At 41.7% G+C, this 23,776-nt stretch overlaps 1 protein-coding gene across 1 annotated transcript in view; it reads left to right on the top strand.

The window, feature by feature from the left end:
* Positions 1–354: 354 nt before the first annotated feature.
* Positions 355–23,776, top strand: part of TNKS (tankyrase) — a 128,049-nt gene continuing 104,627 nt past the window's right edge. The window contains exons 1-2 of the mRNA XM_058025218.1: positions 355–841; positions 8,548–8,772. Of these exons, the coding sequence (XP_057881201.1) occupies positions 355–841; positions 8,548–8,772 (712 nt within the window). The remainder of the gene's footprint in view (positions 842–8,547; positions 8,773–23,776) is intronic.

Raw genomic sequence — 23,776 nt, 5'->3', positions numbered from 1 at the left:
TCCCGGACGGCGCCGGCCCCACCCGGGGCTCCGCCCGCCCCTCCCGGGCTCGGCCCCGCCCCTCCCGGGCCCTGCCCTCAGCTCCGCTTGTCCGCCCGGGCTCGGCCCCGCCCGCCTCGCCCCGCCCCTCCCGGGCCGCGCCCACGGCCCCGCCCCGGCCCGCCCGCCGCGGCCGGCAGGGGGCAGGCGCGCCCCACTCGGGGCGGTGCCGGGGCCGGTGCGGCCGCGCCCCGCGGGCCCCGGGCGGGCGTCACGTCCGTGCGCGGCTCTCGGGGTTGGCGGGCAGGCGGAAGCGCGGGCGGGGCGGCGCCGTTGCCGCAGTGACGGGGCCGGGAGGGGCGGAGCGGCGCGAAGATGGCGGCGGTGCCGCCGCGTCGCTCCCAGCACCACCATCACCACCACCACCCGCCGCCCGGCCCGGCCTCCCCGCCGCCCACCGCCGCCTCGCCGCCGCGCAGCCCCAGCCTGGCACCGGCCGCTCAGCGCCACAGCCTGGCGCCCGAGGGAGAGGCGCCCCCCGACGCGGACCGGCCCCCGGCCGCGGAGTGCGCGGAGGGTTCGGGCGCCGCCGCGCCGGCCCCGCCGCCGGGCTCGGGCAGCAGCTCCAGCGGCTCTTCCTCCTCGTCGTCGTCCTCGTCCGCGTCGTCGTCGGCGGCGTCGAGCCCGGCGGCGGAGAGTCCAGAAGCGGCGGGCCCGGGCGCGGCGAGCGGGGCGTTCCGCGAGCTGCTGGAGGCCTGCAGGAATGGGGACGTGACGCGCGTGAAGCGCCTGGTGGACACGGGCAACGTGAACGCCAAGGACATGGCGGGGCGCAAGTCCACGCCGCTCCACTTCGCCGCCGGTGGGTACCGGGGCCTCCCGTGCCCGTCCGGGCAGTGACAGCGAGCGGGACAGGCAGGGTTCCCCTCGGAATTGCTTCGGGCAGGGGCCTCCAGCGCCGCCGTGATTCGGGAGTGGGCAAGCCGAAGTTGGAAGAGTGTGAGCACGCTCTCTTCCCCGGCGGCGTTTCGCTACAGGCTGTTGGGAGAAGGCTTTTAAATCACCTTCTCTGGGTGAGACGAGTGGGAGAGGAGATCCTGAGAGTGTAGAGAGACTGTAAGATCTAAAAGTGTGGACAGTGATCTCTGTGTTTGATATCCATGGGCTGCTGCAAACTTGTGCAGTGGACTTAGGAAGCAAGAAACTGGAGCTCAGGACAGAGTTGACTTGAAGTAAGGGCTTCACCTGTGCTGTAACAGCTCGGGGACTCCTGTGTGATGCACATGCACTTCATGGGCATCAGTTTTGATGCCTTGTACTTTGTAACTTCTTTCATTTCGGGATGGTTGCTGGTTCGAGTCTGCATCTCTTGTGGTCTGAGTAGGCTGGGGAAAGGGATCAAGTGGAACAGCTGAACTGTATAAGTTACAAATGCGTCCAGGATAGAATACACCTCTTTGTGCAGACATGTCATTGTGATCAGAACTAGTGTTATAAAAGAAATTTAGCAGTAGGGTCCAACAGTGTAGAATAACTGGAAGTAAATATTACATTTTGGCAAATAGAGTTGTAATAGACTACTGCAGTTCATAAAAAGAATATTTCTTATGGGATGTATTCTTCACTGGGGGCACAAGGCACACAAAAATTAATGATAAAAGTAAAATGAAGGAAGTATTTTAAATCATTACTCCTAACTCAGGGCTTGTACAATTGCTAGGTTTGTGGTCAGTCTGAGGGTGTGCCACAGTGTTACAGAACTGGACCTTACATAGTGGAGATCTGGTTTGAGCTTTGTTGTGCGCTGGTACACATAAATTAAAATAATTAACAAGTTTGTATCAAATGATCAGTGCTTAACTGCTGGCATGTGGCTCTAAATCACTGTTGAAATCAGTAGCAAAATGAACATTTTATGGTGCAGTGTTGCCTGGCACTCTGAACAGTGCTGTACATTTATCAGTTAGATAACACACTCAGAGATTGTATGGGTTTGTGGGTTTGTTTTCATTTTCACAGGGTAAGAGGCGTTTGACAATGCCCCTAAGGGAACTTTTGGTCCTGAGCTGTTTCCTTTTCATTATTCTCTGCTCCCTGAGCTCTGCTGCTGAAACGGGGCTTAAGCAAGTGGAGTTTAAAACACAGTAACCTTCTGGGGTATGGAGGTGGACTTAATTTTGATGAACCCTGAACATAATGCTGGTACCAACTGCATGTGTGCTTATGAAGTTCTTAATGTTTTGGAAGGCTTGAGTCTGCTCTGCTAATTTTGGATTCAGACTTAAAGTTAGATCTTGGTGCTTCCTCTAAAACTCTGAGATCTCAGGTTGTGATTTCAGTGCCTGTACAAACTGCAGTGGGTAATATCTGCTCTGATTAGAGAAGAAATGGACAAAACTTACTGGAGGGGCTAAGGTTTTGAAAGTTGATAATATCATTAAGATGTTACTGTAATAGCAGTGGAAGGTGGTTTGTTATAGCATGAGGAAAATAGCAGATGAAGTTCTTGTATCTAACAAATTCCCATATCTGTTTTTCTAGATTTAAAGACTTTCCTTAGATACCATACCTACTTTATCTCAAATTGCTGCTTGTCTGGTGCCAGTGGATTAGACATGTAAGAGAATTAGGCAGATTTCTTATTGCATACATCTTGAGAGCCTGCATTTTGGAGAGGCCTGTAAGCAAGCATGTTGTTCGAATGCAGCTGATCTTAAGCAGTGTATACCTGCCAGTGAGGCAGTGTGTTGATTTGATCTCCTTTGTGGGCCAAAGGTAAAATAAAACCTGTTTGCTTATGAGCACAACAGTCTGCCGTGTATAGGAAGCTGTTTTTTGGATAATAGCCCGTGTTTGTGGTCCATACCTAGATGTGAATTGTATGGCCTTCAATAGGGGAATGGGTGGATGAGAGTGCAGGATGTCGTGTTTTAAACTGCTTTTTTCAAGCTTCTTGAAGCTAAACTCTTAGATGAATAGAACTTCACTTCTGATGTTGTGATTTGTGAAAGAGAAATTTTTCTTCTAATTTCTTCTTAATTTCCCGTTTTTGGGACTGAATTTTGTTGGGGTTTTTTTCCTTCCCCCTCCCACTGGCTACTTGACTTCTCAGCTGTTTTTTAAGATGTCTATCTTGGCAGCAATGCCAGGCAGTTAAGTTCTTTTACTGTAATAGGGAAGAATAACTTCCCCAGTTATAGTTCCTTGTAAAAAGTACTAAGTTTGGATTTCCTTAAGCTTTGTAAGGTTTCTGATTTGAAAATCACCTTTACGTCCTTTCTTGTGGCAGGACTATAAAAAGAGGGACTTCTGAGAGCATTCAGAATCCTTAGCATAGGTGTAAGCTGGAGGTAAGACAAGGGATGAAATCTGTTACCAGTTGTTCAGACCCATCCCCAGCTTTTTAAATCTGTTTCTAGGAGTCGGAGTCACCTGTGCATTATTCACGTCCAGATAAATCGTACGTGGCCACATCAAATTGGAGCAACAGTTTTATCCACATTTTCTCTGTATGGCATACCTGAAGTGCCAATTGAACTGAATAAAGGGGAGGTGGTTCTTCAGCTCTGTGTTGAAGTGTCAAGTAGTGTGCTGAATAAATCTGACCTGCTTTGGTTAGCTGTTAATAAAGGAGAAATTACTGAGGTGATATTACAGTTATAGAGGCCTCTCTTGCAAGCGGGAAGAGGTTGAGTGTCAGAACCCAGGACATCCCTCTGGCTGTCCTGAGCAGCCAAGGCTCCTGCCAGGGGGCTTAGAGACCCTGGCACAGAGCCCAAGATGCCTGTGGTTTTGATTATGACCTGTGGAGCAAGTTACCAGCCTTAGATGAAGATCTGCAAGCCACAACAGTTTAAGCAGAATGATAGTGAATTTATCACGGGGCGAAAAAGTAGACTTTGGGGTTTTTAGCATGGGGGTTCTGGCGGCAAGATGGAGGGAACTGGGTGTGTCCAGCCTTTCTCCTTCTTGGCTTCCATCTTCTGCTGTGATGTTGGCACTTTTAGATTGGTTTAGAGTAGAAGCTCACTGTCTAACTTAGGTGATAGGTATTGGAAAGTAATTGTAAACATTGTATACGTAGTTTTTAGTATAAAGACATAACACTGCTCCAGGGGCAGGCAGAGTGCCTTGGACTGTCTTGCTGAGCAGACCTCAGCTGGACAGGAGAAAATATTTTATAGATAAGATACAATAAACAACCTTGAGACCGAGAATTGAAGAGCACTGACTCCTTCTTTGAGCGCCGAACTGGGAAAAGAGACTTTCTAACTTTTCTTGGGGTCACTCTGACCAGCGGGAGGCCCTGAGAGTTGAGCAAACTATAATTTTCCTTTCATCCTCCTTGCTTGGACAGAGGAAAACTCAGTACTGTCTCAGCTGCTGTATGGGTTGCAGGATATTTGTGTCTCTGGTACTAGTGCAGGCTTTGGACATTGTACAGCAGCACCCAAACCCCAGGTTTTAAAGACTTGAAAGTGACTGAGTGACTTTAAAACATGTACCAAAAAAAAAAAAAAAAAAAAAAAAAAAAAAAAAAAAAAAATTAAGTGGAGGTATTAATGTATGCATAGCTTTTACATTCAGTTTTTTTCAATAAAAACTAGCTTGCTAAAAAAATTTAAAAAGCATCTGTGCTAAGCATGGACAAAGGTATGTTTGGTTTAACTTTTTATCCATACTGGTGGATGGATACCTAGGGAAGAGTTATACACTTACCTCTTCATATGATACTTCTCTGAGTACTCTACTTGGAGTTTGTAGCTTAGCAATTTTCTGAACAAAACTCAGTTTTTAAATGTTATTAGAGGGCCATCTTGTGTGGAGGGATAGAATATAAGAAAATAGTGCAGAAGGTAGTCTCACACCTGAGGAGCTGCAGCTGTACTAATCACCAAAGATTAGGAACAGGCCTGCCCTTAACAAGCCACAGCTGTGTCCAATAAGAAGACGAGTGCTACAAAAGGGTTGGAGTTTGCTGGTTGCTTTCTGAAAAATAAGGAGTCAGTGCTGTGAGGAGATGCCTGTGAGAAATCACCGAGAAGGCATGGAACTTTTGCAATAAGCTGACAACTATCCTGTGCTGAGGAGTTTATTAAATAATTGAGCTGTTAACTTGGTCTAGAAATAACTTGTTTTCTCTTGTACTTTCCACCCTCTTCACTGGAATATTCTGTGTTCTGCTTAGCAATTTTCTTCTTCAAACTGGGTTTAATAAGACAAACTTTTTCACTCACTTGTCTTTAGACTGCATTCCTTTGATCTAAACGTGTTACCTCTTTTCCTTAGAGAAAGATCTTAACTGTCATTGTTTATGTCACCAAAACAGGGACATCTTTACTGTACTATATGCCTCTCAGTAGCTGAAAATACTTGTAAGGATAGTGTTTACTGTTCTTGTAAACTGGCCCAACAATTCTGCATTTGATGGTGTTGTTGACACATAGTTGATAAAATACCTCTTTTGCCGGCATAATGAAATGATTTGGTTTTTCAGTGTGTATGTGGGAGGTACTTTTTTTTTTTCCTGTTGGGAATGCTATTGACTTTTTTTAATAGTTGGGAGATCTTAGTTGGTGATGAGGTGTCACGTTTTAGGTACAGTTTGTATGGGATATGGTGTGCCTTTACTTCTCAGCCTAAGGTATATCATGTGCATCATTCTGTGGTTTGTGAGTTGAAGTGCCTGTGTTGGTCCATTGTGTTTGAAGCAGGCTGACAGTGATGCATTCACGACTCTGTGTGTGTCATCCTCCATGCAGAGTGCTCACATACCAAAGCTGATTTTCTGTGACTTTTCTACCATTAATTTACCTGGATGGGGAGGACTCCTGTGAGCATTTGTCTGAAATCTGAGCTTTTTTCTAGAGCTAGCTTGGGAACAGACTTGCTTTTTCCCTTCTGAAACAACGCTGAGCCCTATAAAAGGAAACATTTGTATTTCCTGCTGGCACCTTGTTTCATATGTTTTTAGACCTAGTCCTTGCTGGTAAATCATTAATAATAGCACCTCTGTCAGAGGTGACTGGGTGTATGGACCTGGTAGAAATAAGCTGAGTCTTACTCAGTTCCTTCATATAGCCACAGTCATAAGCTTGACCAGTTCCACACCCATTTTAGGGGAGGTTAAACTTTTTTTTTATTGGGAAGTTAGCTCTTTGCATTCTTGTGCAACACGTTCTTTTAGGTCTACAGATGTTCTCTTTCTAGTGTTTTATCCAGGGATATAGAGAGTACTACTAATAATTGCTGAACTGTGCCTTAATGCCCTCTTCTGTACCAAGAAGAGGTAGAAGCTTCCAGGAGGGGCTTTTGAAAGTTATGGAACTGGGATCACAGAGTGGGATGTTCTTGGTCTCACTGAAGTTCAGGCTTAGAGAAACCTGATTTAAGGTGACTTGCTAAAGCTTCAGTGATAGAGCTTGTTTTCTTTCTGCTTGTCTGTGTAGTAATGGCAAAAAGCTGTTGGGGGAAAGCAGTTTTTTCCTAAGCATGCCTTTGATATCACTAGTAATAACTGTTGGAAGTCTAATCACTTTGTGAAGGCTCGCATGAATAGCTATGCTCTAGAAAATTTCTGGAGTATACGGCTTTAATCCTGAAGGCAAAGGGATGTCACTTGGGTTGGGAAGTAGCCAGTGGTCAGAGTTTGAGAGCTGATCAAGTTGGTCTGTCAGCTAGCAAGCTGTTAATCATAAAAATACAAGCTGCTTTGACATATATGAGTAAGATAAGCAACTGCAGAGGCAGAGCTGATCTAAGTAGTGACTGAGTGTTCCTTGAGGGAGAGCCAGGACATGGCAGGAGGTAGTTGGTAACTTATGACACTCTTCCACTCTGTGCAGAGACACCTGAATCAAGCACTCCACCTGTGCTGCAATGTAGAGCAAATGAGATTACATTGCTCTGGAAAGCTTTGCTTGAGACATCACTCTGACACTACTCTCACTCAGCTTGTTGCAGGTGTGCCCTGTGTCCTTGTCATAGGAGAGATGTCTGACCTCACATGGGTGTTTGTAAAGCCAAGACACTGTTCAATTCTGCCTTGTGCCACTTAAAATGGGGTTAATAATTTTCAGCTGGATTCATATGGATACAATGAAGAATGCAAATTGTGTAGTCAATTAAGAAACATCCTGGCAGTCTTACAGCCTCAGAGCCTGCAAAATTCACACTTTTTCATGTTAAAAAAAAAAAAAAAAAAGATGAATTGATAAATTACTGGCCTTGACTTTGAAATTTTTTCTTTTATGTTTTTGGCAGCATTTGTGGTACGTGAACTCTGTTAGTGTCACAAGTATACTATTTAGTAGAAAGTTTGCTTTCTTTGTGACTAGTAACTTGTTCTCTTGAATTATCTTCTGATACTTTGTGCAATATGTCTCCTTCCCATTTAAAAATTTTTGGAAGGAATTTACAAGAGGATATAAATGCAAAATGTCAGACCTTAGTAGTACTGTGCTATGTGCACTTTTTCCCAGCTTGAAGGCTTTTCAGTTTACTTGGTTAAATCACTTAGTTTAATTGTTTTCTGCCTAGTGAAGTGGGAGAAGTGCTTGGGAAAGTCTTAGGGTAAAGGTCTGATCCTGGTGTGTGCTGTAGTAAAGCAGTGGCACACAATGACTTAGCCTGGACTTCTTTCCCCCTTTGCTTATAGCATAAGACAGTTTTGAAAAGATCATGTCTCTAAGAGTGCTCCTCTACCTCAAGGGCTTCTTTTCCCATATAAACTGTGTTTAGTGCTCTAACAAGTGGGATTGCATTTAATAAGCACATCTTTGCAGCTTTGCTTAAGGTCCCAGTGATACCTACAGATGTGCTTAACCTCTGATTATACACTTCTGTAAAATTTATCTCCTTTTGGAGTCTTGTTCTTAAATCAAGGAGGTGAAAGGAGGAGGAAAAACACCTAAGGAGAATCATAAGTCTTCTGGGTCATAAGTCAAACTGTGCACATAGCAGCTTTACAGAGATTGGAATTGGCATTTGAAGGAATTCTTGCTATGTTGAGATAAAGTGTCATTAACTGGGTGATGGATGAAACAGTTCAGCTGGACTTAAACTGATCAAACTGACTAGTTGATGTATTTACTCACCAGGGAAAGCATTCTTCCAGCTCTTCAGAGAAGTCAGTTAGTTTTTTACTAAATTTTCTGAAAATTTGGCAAAGAATTGGGTGTCTTAACTATTACCATGTGAAGGCTTTTGACTAACTGAAGGAAGGTTTAAAGTGGAAACCCTAGTGGGCACATGTAACAGAGGGTACAACTGATGCTTCTCTTGCTTTCCTTGCATCCCTGTCATCATTCAGCATGCTCAGCCTTTGTAGAATGTCTTAATGAGACGGAGTGGCAGGCTCTGGTACAACACAGTTCCGTTCTGTCATGACTGTAAGTGAATTTTCCAGCTGTTGTTTGAGCAGGTGAACAGAGTCTGACTTTATGGTGAAATTAAGCAAGAAGTAGATGAAGAACATGAATAATGTACAGTGAACCAAGAGTGAAGGGTTTTAGGTACTAGATCCCGTTGTTTTGCCAGACAAATGACCAGAAGTATGTTGTGTTGCAGGTTTTGGAAGGAAGGATGTTGTAGAGCACTTGCTGCAGACAGGAGCCAATGTCCATGCCCGCGACGACGGAGGACTGATACCCCTGCACAACGCCTGCTCCTTTGGCCACGCAGAGGTGGTCAGCCTGCTGCTGTGTCAGGGGGCTGACCCCAACGCCAGGGACAACTGGAACTACACTCCTTTGCATGAGGCTGCTATCAAGGGCAAAATAGATGTGTGTATTGGTAAGTGTCTGTCACCTGTTAGGTTGAAATTTTACCTGATTATGTTTTGTGAAGCTGTAATTGTTTATGTGCTGAACTTGGGATGAGAGGTTGTTTTAAAAGTGAACTACTTTTAATCCAGCAGGTAGGTATACTGATAGTAATTTAACTTTTTCTTGTCTGTAAAGTTTGCAGAACTTACATCAGAAAATCTATCCTGGAGAGATTGGATGAAGTCTCCTTGTTTGTTAAATTACAGTATTTAAAATCTGGAATATGTAGGTTTGAATTTCTTGGTTGCTGTCGGGAAAACTAACTTTACTAGATAAAGTCTTTGGTTTTTTTGGCTGCTCTATATGTTGTAGTAGTGATTTGGAAGATGGTAAACCTTTCATTCCATGCAGTATGGAGAAACAAGTCAGTCCTTTGGAGCTTTCCAGTACAATTTACAGGACACCATTGTTCAGGGGTGATCTATCTTCAGTATGTGTTTTTTAGCCTGGAGCCAAAGCAATTTCAAATAAAATTGAGCACTTCAACTGTTTAAAATTTGTTGAGAACATACAAAGAGCTTTTCAGTCAGGATGTCTTTAACCTCTGTGGTTTTTTCCTGTACTAGTAGTACTTTGTTTCTAAATGGGAACTTCTATTTTTATTTTTTTTACACTCAGAGCAGTTTCTTGAGCTTACACTCTTTTAACTTCTACTACCTGAATAAAATTATCTGCTCACCATTTCTTTTTAATCAAACATGTAAAGAAAAGCCTGACTTTTAGGTACTTCAGTTAAGATTATGAACTATATGTTCTATGTGTTATCCAAATAACAAGACACAATTATCACACTTTCAGATAATGTTTTTTTTTTCTGAAAATTTTATTACATAGAATTCCTTCATAGAAAGCTACAAAATTTACAGAATTAAATACTGTGTTAGCTTTTTTGCAATATTTAAGTCATTACTTAACAATAAACACTAGAAATTGAGTGAAGGAAAACTGAAGGAAACACCAGAATATAATTTTCAGTCTGTTTCTTGTTTTTACAAGCAATGTGATTTCATCTTTGTATGCAAGGTAAAACATGGAGAATATTCTATAGAAATCGAATATCGTTGATTATGCAGCAGTATGTGGGAAGAGATCCATTGATATAGGTTCCAGTAACAGTCTACTATGACAATGTTGAATAGAAAAGTAAGTTTAATTCCAGTCAGTAACTGGAGTCTAGTATGGGATTTAAAGGAAGTAATTACTTTGGTCTGTTTTCTGCTGGAGTCAGCCTGATTTTGGGAACTGCTGACTGAAAATCCAAATTAAATGGAAGAAAGTTTGACAGTAAGAGGCTGAATAGAAAATTGATCTTTTGCTTTGGAAAAGATTTGTCTTTTTCAGCTTTTGAAACTTTGTATTAGAGCAGGAAAGGGTTCAGCAGCACACTTTTGTCTTTATAGATTGGTTGTGACAGAGGTTTTAGGATTTGGCAGAGCAAGGCAGCATGGGTAGTGTTGCTTTCAGTGGTTTGTCTAAAGACTGATACTCTGGAGGAGTTGGGGCAGGTCAGCTGAAGAGGCAGATTGTGATACATCCATTTTGATGCATAGTGCAGGTAGAAATTGAAGATACTTAATTTCTGTTGATACTGATCAGAAAAAACTGATGGTACCTTTAAAGTTCACTCTTAATTCAGCAAGATGTTGTGGACTTGGTGAAAGGAAGTACAGGATTAAATTTATGGCTTGTGTTACACAGACCTTCATTCTGTATTCTCTGCACAGGGTAGATCTGTGACTCTAAATGTTGATGCTAGACTTGGGGCATGATCCATGTATATGTAAATGTTCAACATGTACTTGCTGATCAAATCCCAAGGCCCTTCTGCCGTCTGGAACAGTGGTAGAGTTCCTTGGAAGCACTGAGCAGGCTTGTAGCACTACACACAGTTCTCCAATCTGCCTGCAAATAGCTGTGGAGGAATTTTGGGGCATTTTTGTATAATTTATTTTAAACAAACAAGCATGATGCTGTTCTGCTTGGTTTAGTTACAGTTGTCCATGTCTGTTGTACTTGAGTCAGATATTTCATTTGTCAGGGTGAGAGTTCCTACTAAAGGCAGTGGCACCAGTCACCAGATTATTATGTACTGTAGTATGAGGCTACTTGAGGATATACTTGATTCTATAAAACTGGTAGGACATGAGTCTAGACAAAGAGGTCTATTCTGTCATGTTTATAATCATTTTGCAATTTATATCTAGTGGGCAAGTGTGTTTTGTTGTCTTCAGCAAAATTCCTGTTTCTTTCTAGCAGTTTTAAATAAAATATTTTAAGGTCTTCAGCTTTAATTTTAAGTCTTTTGGAGGAGTATGTTTTATACCAGGATAATGCAACAATGTTTTTAGGGCATGAATTCTGACTAGGAATATTTTAATAGCTTTTTGGAATACATTTTGGAGTACTGCTGTTTACACTTTAAGTGTATGTTGTTGCAACTGATATGATGGAAGAAACTGGTCTGTTAAAAAAATATTAAAATTCAAAGAACACATCCTGGGAGCACTTCTTGTTAAACAAGCAGGGTGTGCTTTTTAAACAGCATTGTTTGAAGAACAGGAAATCCTGACGTAACCTGGAATTTTTTGCTGAATTTGGATATCTGTTTGAAAAGTGATAGACAGTGTAGAAATTAGTCATCTAACCTCATTTTTGGCTACCTACTCTTGGCATCTTCTTCTGAATGATGAAATGAGTGAGAATTTTCCACTTTACCTTCTCTCCTTGCAGCTTCTTTTGCCACCCTAGCCTGCATATTTTCTGTGTTACATCTAACATAGAACACTTTTTTTGGTCACTTTACACGTCAAAAAGGGAAAAAGTGATAACCGAACAGCGTGTGGAGATGCAGCACATTCATGAATAATGATTTTTCAGAGAAAAATCTCAGACATCGAAGCCTGGTAGAAAGACCAGCAAAAGACATGTAGTGACTCCAGCCAGTAGAATACTCTACTCTTGTGTCTAGCACAAGTGTTGGACTGGAGTATCTGTATTTGTGCTAAAGTTACTGTAGGTGCTCAGCTTTTGTGCTGAGATTAGAGTAATAGGTACAAACCCTGCCACTGGCGGAAGCTTGTGTAGAAATAATATACATGAACTGGTGAAAACTCACCGGACTGTGCACCCAGGAAACTGTAAGACAGCAGATAGCTCACGTGAGTTCTTTTTCTTCTGTTTTACTGATTGCACATTGCAGTTGTAGGGCAATGTAGGGAGGGGTGCTGAGTGTGGCAGGAGTATTGGCTCTCCTGGGTGGCAGTCACTTTTTTGTTCTGCTTCTGGAGGGGAAAGTCTTGGTAAGCAGTACTCAGCTGGTTTGCTGACCATCTCCTGCCATGTATTCAGTCACTGCAGATCTGTTTAGTTGCCAAGTAATTATACTTGAAACACTGTTTGCTTTGTGTAATCAGTGTTTGGAATAAATTTATTGAAGCACTGGAACCAATCATTAGCATCCTCCAATATTTATGACTTCTAGGATTGGTTTATCTGTCAGGAAGATGCATTTTCAGTGTCTGTGAACTGCCTCTAGAGCTAATGAAAAGTGGTTTTGTATCTCAGTGTTGTATTTTGTCCTGGAATAGTGGATGAGTGGTGAGCTCTGCAATGTGCATTTGGAGGAATGCTGTGATGTCAGGGCAGTGACTGCTCTGCATGTTGGGTTGTGGAGAAAGAATGATCTGTTTCTTCAGTCTGACGCAGCATAGACTTTCATGTGAAGACCCACATATCTTTTTTTTTTTTTTTTTTTTCCAGAAATGAAGCTTATGATCTCAGACTGTAAAATCCTTAAATGTATCCTTCTTTCCCATGGCAATCAGTAATTTAGGAACTTGATAAAGAGCCTGCATTTGAACTGTGTGGCATAGCAATTAGTGTACAAAATTCCTCAAAGCTCTAATTCACTTTTTAAATACTGTAATACTTTTGGCTTTGAAGGTGTTCTGTGGCAAGAGAATTTTGCAGTTTAAAAGTCTTGCTGAAAGAAAACAACCCTTCCTTTTTTTGGAAAGGAGATTATTCTTGATGACTTTTATTGCAAGCTGTTCAGGAATTTAGTGAGAATTAGTGAGCAGTCGTATCTGTTTGCAGTTTGTATGTCCTTTGTGATTTTATAGATATCTGTTTTTTCTTTTATTAAATGTTTCTTTTCCAAGCTGAAAAGCATAGTCTTCTGTTAAGTCATCCTGTTGAATATTCTGGTTTTTCTGCCTCCTGCCTTCCTTCACCTTCAGCCATTTTTTAGGGGTGTGCAGTTGGTATGGAGGATATGGACACCAAAAATGGGTGAAGTAGATTTATAGGGTAACCTAATTTCCTTTCTGGTTTGGTTTTCTGGTTGCTGAGCACTGCATGGGAATAGTTCAAGGTAGTTCCTGTGTGCTAACAGCTCCTTTAAAACTATTTGTGTAGCACAGTTGGTTTTTTCTTGGTAAAAAAAAACTAGGCTAAAAATAACTTTACAGAAGCTGTGCTTATGCAGTTTGTCTGGGTTTGCTTTGCCCTCCAGTGCATTTGTTTCTGCAGAAGCTGTTCTTGCAGAGATTTTTTTTTTCCACACGGATCTCCAATTAAGTGTTGATATCTATAGGACTGCTAGGCTAAATATTATCTCAGGTGTCATACACCTGCTTAGTTTTAAAGGACATCCTTCAAAATATGCAAACACAAGCTTATCTGTGGTGATGCCATGATTTACAGATCTGAACATGCAGAGTACTCTAGTAATTTTAGGGAAATAAAAAATTCTATCTACTGAAAAGCTTCCTTTATCAATGTACAAAGCTGTAAAAGTTTTTAAAAATCACTTTTAGTCCATGCAGTGTTAAAAGGATCCACCTAGAATTACTTAATGTGACTTGAGAGTAGTGTTTTTACTGGCTTCCTCAGGCTAGTTATAAAATCTACTGCAAAGATCCTGTGGCATGATGAATTTACTGTTCCAGTGCTATGAAGTGACCTCTAATGGTACTGTCAAGGTGCATTTGTCTCTTTTTGACCAGAGAATTTATGTGTGAATTGATTTTTCCCTCTACCCTTTCTGCACTTTAAAGATACAACAAGCAAGCAAGCAAAAACTTTTTTAAGCTAACAGCTTTTCTGATATATAGGTTGTGCCCTTAATATATAGATCACTGTTATTTAAATGCCTCTTTGTAAGCATGTCAAAACATTCCTCATCCTGCTGTGCTTCCTCACAACTGAGGAAAGAGAAGAATTCATTAGTTATTACCTTATGCTAGTATACATGTTTTGACTGAAAGATGTGGAGGGAGTATTATGTGACTCCTTTCTGCAGGGCAGATAAACCTTCTGTTAGGATTAAAAAAAAATCTATGAAAGGTATTCTATGGGTAGAAGCAGCACACAGTAAACCTCAAATGAATTGCAGAAGTGGTAAAATCATTGAACTACTAAAAATCATTGAACTGCAAAAATCTTTGAACTACTCATTTGTTTGGTCACCTTGCAAAGAAGACATGTACAGCAAATAGTGAAACTATTGCAGTTTATGGTAATTTTGTCCTGAGAGATTTTAGAATACTTAATGCTTCCAAGCACAGGAACTGTAATACTGTAAGAGTTAAAGCAGTGTCTGATTTTACTACCTAAAACAGTAATTAAAAAAAGCATAAGAGGTGCTGTCAAGGAGCAAAATTGTATAGTAGCCAGTTCTTTTTGGAGGTGGGGTGACAGGGAGAAGATTTGGTATCTTAACTGAAAATTAATTAAACTGACTTAGATTTATCCGCTGGATAGACAGAAGCCTGTAAGAAGACTAGTAGCTCCTTAATAGGAATTAGAGGGGATGTTGGTAATTGAAGTCCACTGGGATCTGGTTATGCATGCTGTTTGTGGGAAAGATGTACTGAATTCCTGAAGACTCTCCTGGAGTGCTGGTGTTCTAGAAGGAAGCTTAGATTCAAAGAGGTTTCCTGGATATCTGATGTTCAGAGGCTTGTAAAATAATTGGAAAATACTCTCAAGTAAGTACTTTAAAATGTAAAACGTTTTCACTGTTGCTGTTTATACCAGAAGATTCTTAATATTGTTGTTATTCCTGCTTTGACTTTTGAACTACTGGAGTACTACTGTTACTGTTCATAGTGTGTTGTGGGGAGACAGTGACTTGTATTTGAACTTTAATTTGTAGAAGAGTGTAAAGAACTTTAGACTGTTCTTGTGTACCAGAATTGTGAGTTTTGCTCCATTAGGAGGACGTGAATTAATCCCTCCAGCGTGGAGCTTTCCTATCTGTTAGCTGCAGTTAATGATGTGAGAGGAAAGATACTTTGTATTGATAAGCTTAACCACAAGCAGTCCTTGTTAACAGCATCTACCTCTTATATGTCCCAGTATGCAAAATAAAAATCCTAGCTATTCTTAATAGTATTTATTATTCAGATACTGATCAAAGCCAGATCAGTTGTCGTGGAAGCCCGCTTGTCAGACTATAAGGGTTAGGAATTATTTTGGTCTGTTTCTGCTGTGAAAGTTACAGCATTTGTTTGGAACCCTGCTTCTTTGAGTAGCAAAGTGATTTTAAATTGATGCATACCTAGTGACTCAAACACCTAATATGCTTCTCATACTGTTTCTTCATGGGACCTTTCTCAAAGGAACCTTGCATGATAGACACAGGATGGAAATTTCATGTTTTAGTTTGCGTGGAAGAATACTTTTGTTGTCTCAATTAAGTACTTGTTTCTGGTTTTAAATAGTTTCATGTCCTCTAACTGCTTGTTTAAGCTTTGTGAGCTTCTAAATGTCAATATTCATCACAGAAATGAAAGCCTCGAGGGCTGAGTCTCACATTTTTCTATCTACAGTGTAGTTCAGTATCTGTAGTTCAGACTTGCCCTATTGAAGGAGACCCAAGAATAAGGCTGCCTTCTCTATCAGCTGTTGGGGGTGGAGGAACCAGGACTGAAATAATACATTGGTAATTGGGAGGCATTGTAATACTGTTGTCATAGTAACAATGGACTGGAGCGTGAGACAACAGGGCTTTTGTCAAAAGTGACACCAGAGAATGGTTTGGGGCATTCTGCCGTGGCGTATACAACTGCAGTGCTCCCTGGTGGATTTGGGCAGAAAGACACGAGGGAAACGGACCAATTCCTGGATGAGAAGGACACCTCTGCAGTGTGTGGCATCTGAGTGCAGACGGGTCTGTTATGGAGGGTCGTCTCCAGGAGTTACTGTGCGCTGGTACCTGTGCATGTGTAGCTGTGATAGACACTTCTGGAAGAAATCTCGGAGCAGTGTCAGTCACGCATATGTACCCAACAAAGAAAGGTCTTGGAGTGCAAGGAACCTTAAAATAAGTGGGTCATTGATGCAAGGTGGAAGTGGCAAACCACAACATTTTTTTTATGAGGACTAAACATTGAGCTGGATTAATCCTCAGGTTAAATTCTCTTCAGGAACAAAATCAACAGTAAACTTCATAGCAGAGAGGATGATGCTTTGTACAATTCAGATGCCTTCTCTGGGATTTAATGCAACGCATAATTTGAAATCTGTCTGTCTTTCTGTTAGGTTTTAATTGTATGGACAGTTAATATGTTAGGACCTATCTAGGTTTTAGACTTTTTCCCAGTCTTGTTTCTTTTTCAAAATTCTGGTGTCAAGAAAACAACTTTTTTCCTTGTTTGCTTGCTTGGCACAGGAGGATCTCTGGAGGACAAAGAAAAGAGTGATTTATTTTATGATTCTTTACAAGCACTCATCAAATCAGAATATGATTTCTTGCAGTGAAGGAGGTGGTAGGATAATATGCAAACACTACTGGAAAACTTGTTAAAGGGTCTTTCTGGGAAGTTAAGGTCTTAAAAAATACTGATGTTAGCTATTTGCAAATTGAGAGGGAGGGGAAGTTGTTGCATATCATTCAGAACAGAGTAATGGAACAGATGGTCTCTTGCAGACACTGAAACTGCTTTCAAATGTCCAGTATGGGTTTAGAATGGCTTTCTAAATATCTTGCAGAAATAATTAATGTTATGGGACAATGCTTCTGATTACTGTAGCAATATCTGCTTTTAGCATCTCAGCGGAACCATGTGGTCCTTAATGGAGTTCATATGTGGTTTAAAAACAATCTGTAGATAAATGTGTAGATGTTAAGGGCACAAATGAGTGGAGCACATTCCAGCAGAGGTCTCAGATGCTTTCTAAGACTAATGGAACATTGATTAAAGTATTACTACAGGATGTAAAAGTCTTTCTTTTAAAAATGTGTAGGCAAATAAATCTTTGTCATATAGTGAATAAAGGAAGGTATCTCTTTTTAATGATTTGGTTTTTCTATAAAGCAAGTATGCAAAATAAACTGTGGTTGCGTGAAGCCTACTGGAAACACTGAGCTCTTGCCTCTTGTTCTGGGTGAACTTCACTTCAGCTGTTAGTACCTGTGATTGATAAGCACAGACTCCTGTAATTCATTGTTTCACCTTGTTTATACAAGTGCACCATGCAGCAGCAAGGCTGAGGTGTTTGATGTGAATCCTGCTGTTCATGCTGCTGTGTGTAGTCTTCCTGTTTTGCTGATGTCTTGTCCAAGCAAGCAATACTGAGTGGTTCCTTGGTTAGGCACAGTCCTCTTGACCTAACTATAGTATTGGATACTGAATGTATATGATGAGGGATGCAAGAAGAACATTTTGTTTTTATATTCTTGTTTGGGGTGATACAAGGCTGGCACAGGACATGTGTGACCCAGGGAAAGAACTCGCTGAGACTGATGAAGCGTGCATTGCTCCCTAGCGTGAGACCCGTAGCATTGACGATATCTCACCTGACAGACTGAGATGTTTACATTGTAGGATATTTGCTTGTCAAGCACCTACTGTTAAATATGCTGAGACTTGCACTGCTCTGTATCAATAGGCCACGCTGGTGAGCAGTTATAGGGCTGCAGGAAAAAAGTGGATATAGCACTAGACTTTAAAAATTGACAGCAATCTTACTGTTTTACTTAATAATGTGATCTAAGTTGCTGGGGAAAGTTTACTATTCTGAGACATGTAGTCAGTTCTTAGTAGAGCTCTAGGTCTGCTTGAATTTAGTATATCCTTAGCTACCTCATTTTACTTCATAAACAGAATTTTTGAGAACACTTGTGTCATCTGGCTAACCCGTAACTTTAACCACATTTTCATGGACTGAACAACTTGTTATTCCTAAGATTTCATATGTTACTTGTATCTCTTAAACATTTGGTAGCTATGTTGTGGACTAATGATGAGTTTACAAAATTGACATAAGGTTCAAGTTTATGCAAAATGTGCAAAAGTTATTTTACATTTTGGGACTTCTTTAATCCAAAGAGTTTCAGGTCTTAGTTACATCAAAATATCACTGTGTGTATGCCATAGGATGTGTGTCTAAGACACCATCTGTGTACTGTTGGACTTGTTGAAAGCTGGTAGGCACTGAACCTCACCTCTGGAAAAGGAGGAATGTGCTGGTGGAATGTGCTTGTGGAATGTCACAGTTATTCTGGGTTTGGTTGTTGTTTTTGTCCCCATTCTGTGCTCACCTCACTGAATGGTGGCATGAGAGCTGCTGCTAGGGTTTAACTCCTTTCAATGAATGTTTTTTCAGATGCTTTTCTGTTTTGGAAAAGTGGTAGATCCAGGACAGGTTCTCATAAACTTTTAAGATCCTTTTGTTCATGTTGGTTCTTGGGTGTTAGATTTTGGTTCACTGGAAAATAGTTCCTTCTGATAGCCACACAGCTAATTTCACATGCAATCTGTAACTTGACTTCCACCAAGACATTTTTCCCTCCTCAAACTTCATCAGGAAGAAGTGGTAAGCTTATGCAGGAGATTGGAGTTCATCTTTGGTTTCTCTTAACTCTCTTCAATTCCTTTTCCTCGTAGGATGTTCTTTGTTGACCTAATTTGCCTCAGTGACTGCTTTTGCTTTTCAAGGACTCTGAAAGCAGGGCTCTTAATCTGTCAAGTAGGATGTCAGGATTATAGCTGACATTTATTTGTATAAAACTTGAAGTAGAAAGGTGAATTTGTTCAGAGAGAAGTTAAATTGGGACCAAACAATGAAGAATTGTCCTTAAAGCAACTTTCAGTTTGGGATATAGGTGAAAACATAAATTGCTCAGACAGTAGGGCAGCAGTTCAGATTTCTAGCTGTTCAGTATTGTATATTAAACCAATTGCTTGAAGCTGAAGTAGTTGCAGAATTGCTGCTTGCATGAAAAGGGGTTGTGATATCATTGTCTCATAGTGAGTCCTCAATCCATACCATCTACAAATGAGCTAAATGGGTTTTGTTAGGTTTTTTTGGACCTCTTTTGACGAAAAGGTCTTCTATCCATTTTGCATGCTTAACAGTGTATATGTTCCAGATGACTACTCAAACACACTGAGATGTGATTCTTGAGCCTCTTTGTGAAATGGCCACAAATCAAAACGTGGGAGCTTCCTTCTGAATACCAGGAAACACTTTTTGCCATCAGAACAGGTTACCTCTGGTTGACCAGAGAAGTTGTGGAATCTCCTCCCTTGGGGATACTGAAAAGCCATTTGGACAGAGTCCTGGGCAGCTGAGTCTAGGTGGCTCAGCTGCAGCAGGGAGGATAAGCTACAGAGGTCCCTTTGACCACAGCTGTTCCATGATTCACTGTGATTCAGTGTTAAAGGAGTGCATGTGCATGGCTGCAGATAAATGGGATTAAATAAATGCTTACTGTCTTTCACTGGTTGTTAGCTCAATGAAAGGTTTTCCAGTTTTTTCTTTTTTCTTTCTTTTTTTTTTTTTTCCTAGCCGAAGCTTCTAGGGTGCTTGCATTTTGCAGGCTGATTGTGGAACTCCCAAAACTTCCTTTACACTACACAGCTTTTTGTGCAGATAGTGTTCTTGAAGGTGATGTTTCAGAATGGCAGCAGTGTCTCTTACATGATGTAAAAAAAACACAGACAAAAGAACTGCAATTGCGCTTAGGTTTTGAGGTGGCTTTCTAGAAGATTGCATTCTATGTAACCTGCATATACTTTTGTTCTCACTCTTAGCTGGAATGGAAAATTTTAGCTTGAAAACTGCTACATCAGGAAAATGTAACAGGGATATTTAGTTCACTTAGTCCAGGCAAGATCAAGGCTTTGAACTGCTGTTCATGTAGGCTGAGCAATCTACTCTGGCTCTTTCTCTGAGGGCAGAAGGATATTATGAGCCTCTGCTGTGCTGCCTACGGGCTCTGGAACCTTCTGAATGTTCTTTCTTTCTATGCATATTTAATCACAGGTAGGCAGAACTGGCATACCAGGGAGCAATTTTGTTGTGCTTCCTACATACAGAGAACTAATCATAGTTAAAATCACAGAATGAGTAAGGTTGGTAAGGACCATTGGAGGGGATCCAGTCCAACCTCCCTACTCAAGCAGGATTCCCTAGAGCATGTTAGTCAGGATTGTGTAACTCAGGATGCACCTACTTAGGGGGTAAGACTTGAAGGCAATCACAGGAGGAGGAGGGAGCCTTTAAAAAAAGTATCTTCCCCTGCTGGAAGAGCTCTTGTTGTGGCAGTGATACTTGTGGTTCTGGTTGTCTGGTTCAGATTTCAGATCCCTTCTCCCTACCTTGCTTTGATTAGATAAGTCTGATCTCTGGAACATCTAGTGCCAGCTTAAACCTAGAATGCATTGAAGTCTTGCAGTACATTGAGAAGTGAGGTTTATGGTATGGAGATATAGACAGGAAGTCAGGTTTTCTTACTAAGAGGTTGAAACTTCATTGAGCAAAGTCTGAAAGTGCTTCTGGAGCAAACAGTGACTGAGACAGAATAGTCTTCCTGAAAAATTAGGAGTTAAGATCCTTTTCAAAGTGATGCTGTGTACTTTTTTGGTTTTGTCTAGACCTTTTTTCTCTTCGAAACAAGCAAGCAAAAAGGTAGTACTGGGGGACCTTGTTCATGATGCTTCTTTGTTTTCTTACTGCTGCCTTGAAGCCTCTTTCTGTGAATTGCTCAAATAAGCTGAAGGAACCTGATCTCTGATCTTTAAGTGTTGTTTCCACTTAATCTTTTACTGGGCCTTTGCTCAATTTGGTATTGCATCTTGTTACTGTAGGCAGTTTCCACAGCATATGGAGTCATGAGAAGCTGCCTTTCAAAGATGAGATCTGTGTCAATAAAGGGAGACACTTGATATGGCTGTCCTCTGACCCTGCTGGACTAAATGGGCATTTTAGGTGTAAAGCAAGAAATGCCTCTGCTAGGAGAGCCATATTCTGAGCTGTCTGTGTGAATTGTCTCTTCCCACATACTGATGCCCCCCAGCAGTTGCTGCATTGTGTATCTAATGACAAGGCAACAGAAACATGCAAGCCGGTGCTGTGTTTATCCAGATCGCATCACATTTGGTCCAAGTAGCATTTTTAAATAGAACTAGCTTTCTTTTAATTGAAAATGACCATTTAGCACCATCTATCTGTATAAGTTTTAAAACTGTGGATCTCCAGGAACTGGCCTGCAGGACTACAATCATAGAATGGTTTGGGTTATAAGGGACTTTTAAAGATCATGTAGGCCATATCCCCTGCCATGGGCAGGGATAGTGTTCACCAGATCAGGTTGCTCAAAGCCCTGGGTAGCTTGACCTTGAACACTTCCAGTAATGGGTATCCACAACTTCTCTGGATGTTCCAGCTTTGCAAGAGGTTCAGGTGGATGACATCTGCTTTTCCTCTGTCAACTGATGGAATCATTTCATTGTGGGAGGCTACCAAATGAGTCAGGCATGATCTGCCCTCTCTGTCTCTTAAGCAGCTTGCTGTCTTCCACATGTTTTGATGTGTCTTCCAGGAGAATCTTCCATGATTTTACTGGATGTGGACTGAGGCTGCTTGATTAGTAGTTCCCAGGGTCTTCCTTTTTACCTTTTTTAAAAATGAGCCTGATGTTTTTCCAGTCTGGGGATTTACCTTACTGCTAAGACTTCTCAGATATGATTGAGAATTGCTTGGCTGTTTTCAACATCAGCCTATCCCTTCAGAACCCTGGGATGCATCTCAGTGGGTCCTGTGGACTGATGTATGTTCAAGTATCTCAAGAGGTCTTCAACCTGAGCTTCACTTAGAGTGGAGGGAACTGCAGTCTACAGTCCCAGCCTTGAGGTTCAGGGAACTGAGAAATGTGGGAAGAGAGATTCATATTGAAAGCTGAAGTGAAAAACTGTTGAATAGCTCAGCCTTCTCCATATTGGTTTTTGCTAGTTCTCATGTCTTATTTGTCAAGGGGGGAGTATGTTTACTTCAATCTTCCTTTTTCTAGCAAGTGTTTCTGTAGAACTGTGCATTTCCTTCTTACACTTTAGTTTGATCAGGAGGTCCTTGATTAGTCATGGTTATCTCCTGCTTCCCTTACCTGTTTTCTTACACGTGGTAATTTGAGAGCTCCTGGGCTCTATGTCCTTAAAGGGCTGCCAGTTCTGTTCAGCTCCTTTGTCCCTGAGGGCAGCTCCTGGGGGATCCCAACCATGAATTCATTCAGCAACTGAAAGTGTGCTCTGAAAACTTGGAGTCCTTAGTCCATTCTTCACTGGGTCTGCAAGGGTCTCCTGGACTGCTTACAGTTTACTGTGCTGCTTTTCCAGCAGTTGTCAGGGTGATTGGAGTCCCCCAGCAGGATCAGAGCTGGCAAACATGACACCTCTTGTAGCTGAAGGAAGAACTCATTATCAACAAGCTTCCCTTGATGAGTAGACTGTAATAAACACCAGCCATGGTTTGTTGGCTGAGCCCCTAATTTTTACCCATAAGCTATCAACTTTTTCATTGCTGTTTTCCCAAGGCAGCTCTCTAGAGTCAATGTGGTTTTTTTATTATTATTATTATTATTTTTTTTTTCTTGGAGGGCAACCACCTGCTTGCTTTTTCTTCTTGCCTGTGACTTCTGAAAATTTTCCAGTTATCTATTGCAGCATTGCAGTTGTGTGGTCCTTTGCATGATGGTTCGGTGATAGTGGTTAGATTGTAGCTTTCCAGCTCCTCCTATTTGCTGCCTGTGCTGTGTGCGTTGGTATGGAGATGCTTCAGCTGTGTCTCTGACCTTACCCCCTTCTTAGAGGACCATGCCATAATTCCTTTGAGGCATTTCACAGGTGTTTCCCTCCTAGTTCCTAATATATCAGCAGTCCCTGACTTTTTGCTGTTGCCCAGAACTTTATCACTTTTTCTCTGCTACTTATCTGCTGCTCCCTCCTGCTGTCAGAACTCTTGTTTCTGTCTAGGCGATTGGGGAACACCACCTAATGCCCTTTAAGTTTTTTTGTTTCAACATAGTGGAGCCTAACATTGCTTTTGTAAGCTTCTGCTTCATACTACTGTAGTCGGTCTATTTGTCTCTTGCTCTGTCTGGCCCCAACAAAGAACAAAACCAACATGCTGGTTCATTGGGGACAAACCCATGTCTGGGATAATGGGAAACTGGAATGCCTTGAACAAGGGAAGTAGAGAAGGCAAAATGATGGGAAGCACTAGGCAGCTCACACTGACCCAGCAGGACTTTGGCTGGTAACGTTAGATATACTCTAAACTAGAAACACAAAATTACTCCTTTCAACTCCTATCACCAGCCTGTGTCCCTGTGCTGTCCTTGTTTGTGCCAACCAGAGCATGTCATGTTGTTGCATGAGGATTGGGCAAGTGATTGCTTCTCTAATCTGCCTTGTTGCCTGACCAAATGTTTGCAGCTGCAGCCCCCCAAAGCAGGGTGGGCAGCACAGGGCTAGGTGTGGCAATTCTGCCAGTGTGGTCTAGGTGAAACAGGTTGCCCAGACAGGTTGTGAAAGTCTCCTTCTCTAGAGATGTTCAAAAGCCTTCTGGACACTCCTGTCCCTGATCTGCCACCAGGTTATCATGTCTTCTTGCCAAGGAATCTACCTGCAGTGTTCCCAGATATGTCTGGTTATTGCCTCTATCCTATCCTGACTCTGAACTATGTG

The sequence above is a fragment of the Melospiza georgiana genome, chromosome 5, assembly GCF_028018845.1.
Source record: "Melospiza georgiana isolate bMelGeo1 chromosome 5, bMelGeo1.pri, whole genome shotgun sequence".
NCBI classification, from domain to species: domain Eukaryota; kingdom Metazoa; phylum Chordata; class Aves; order Passeriformes; family Passerellidae; genus Melospiza; species Melospiza georgiana.
The sequence above is the reverse complement of the archived record's forward strand: the minus strand, read 5'-3'. Positions and strand labels throughout refer to the sequence as shown.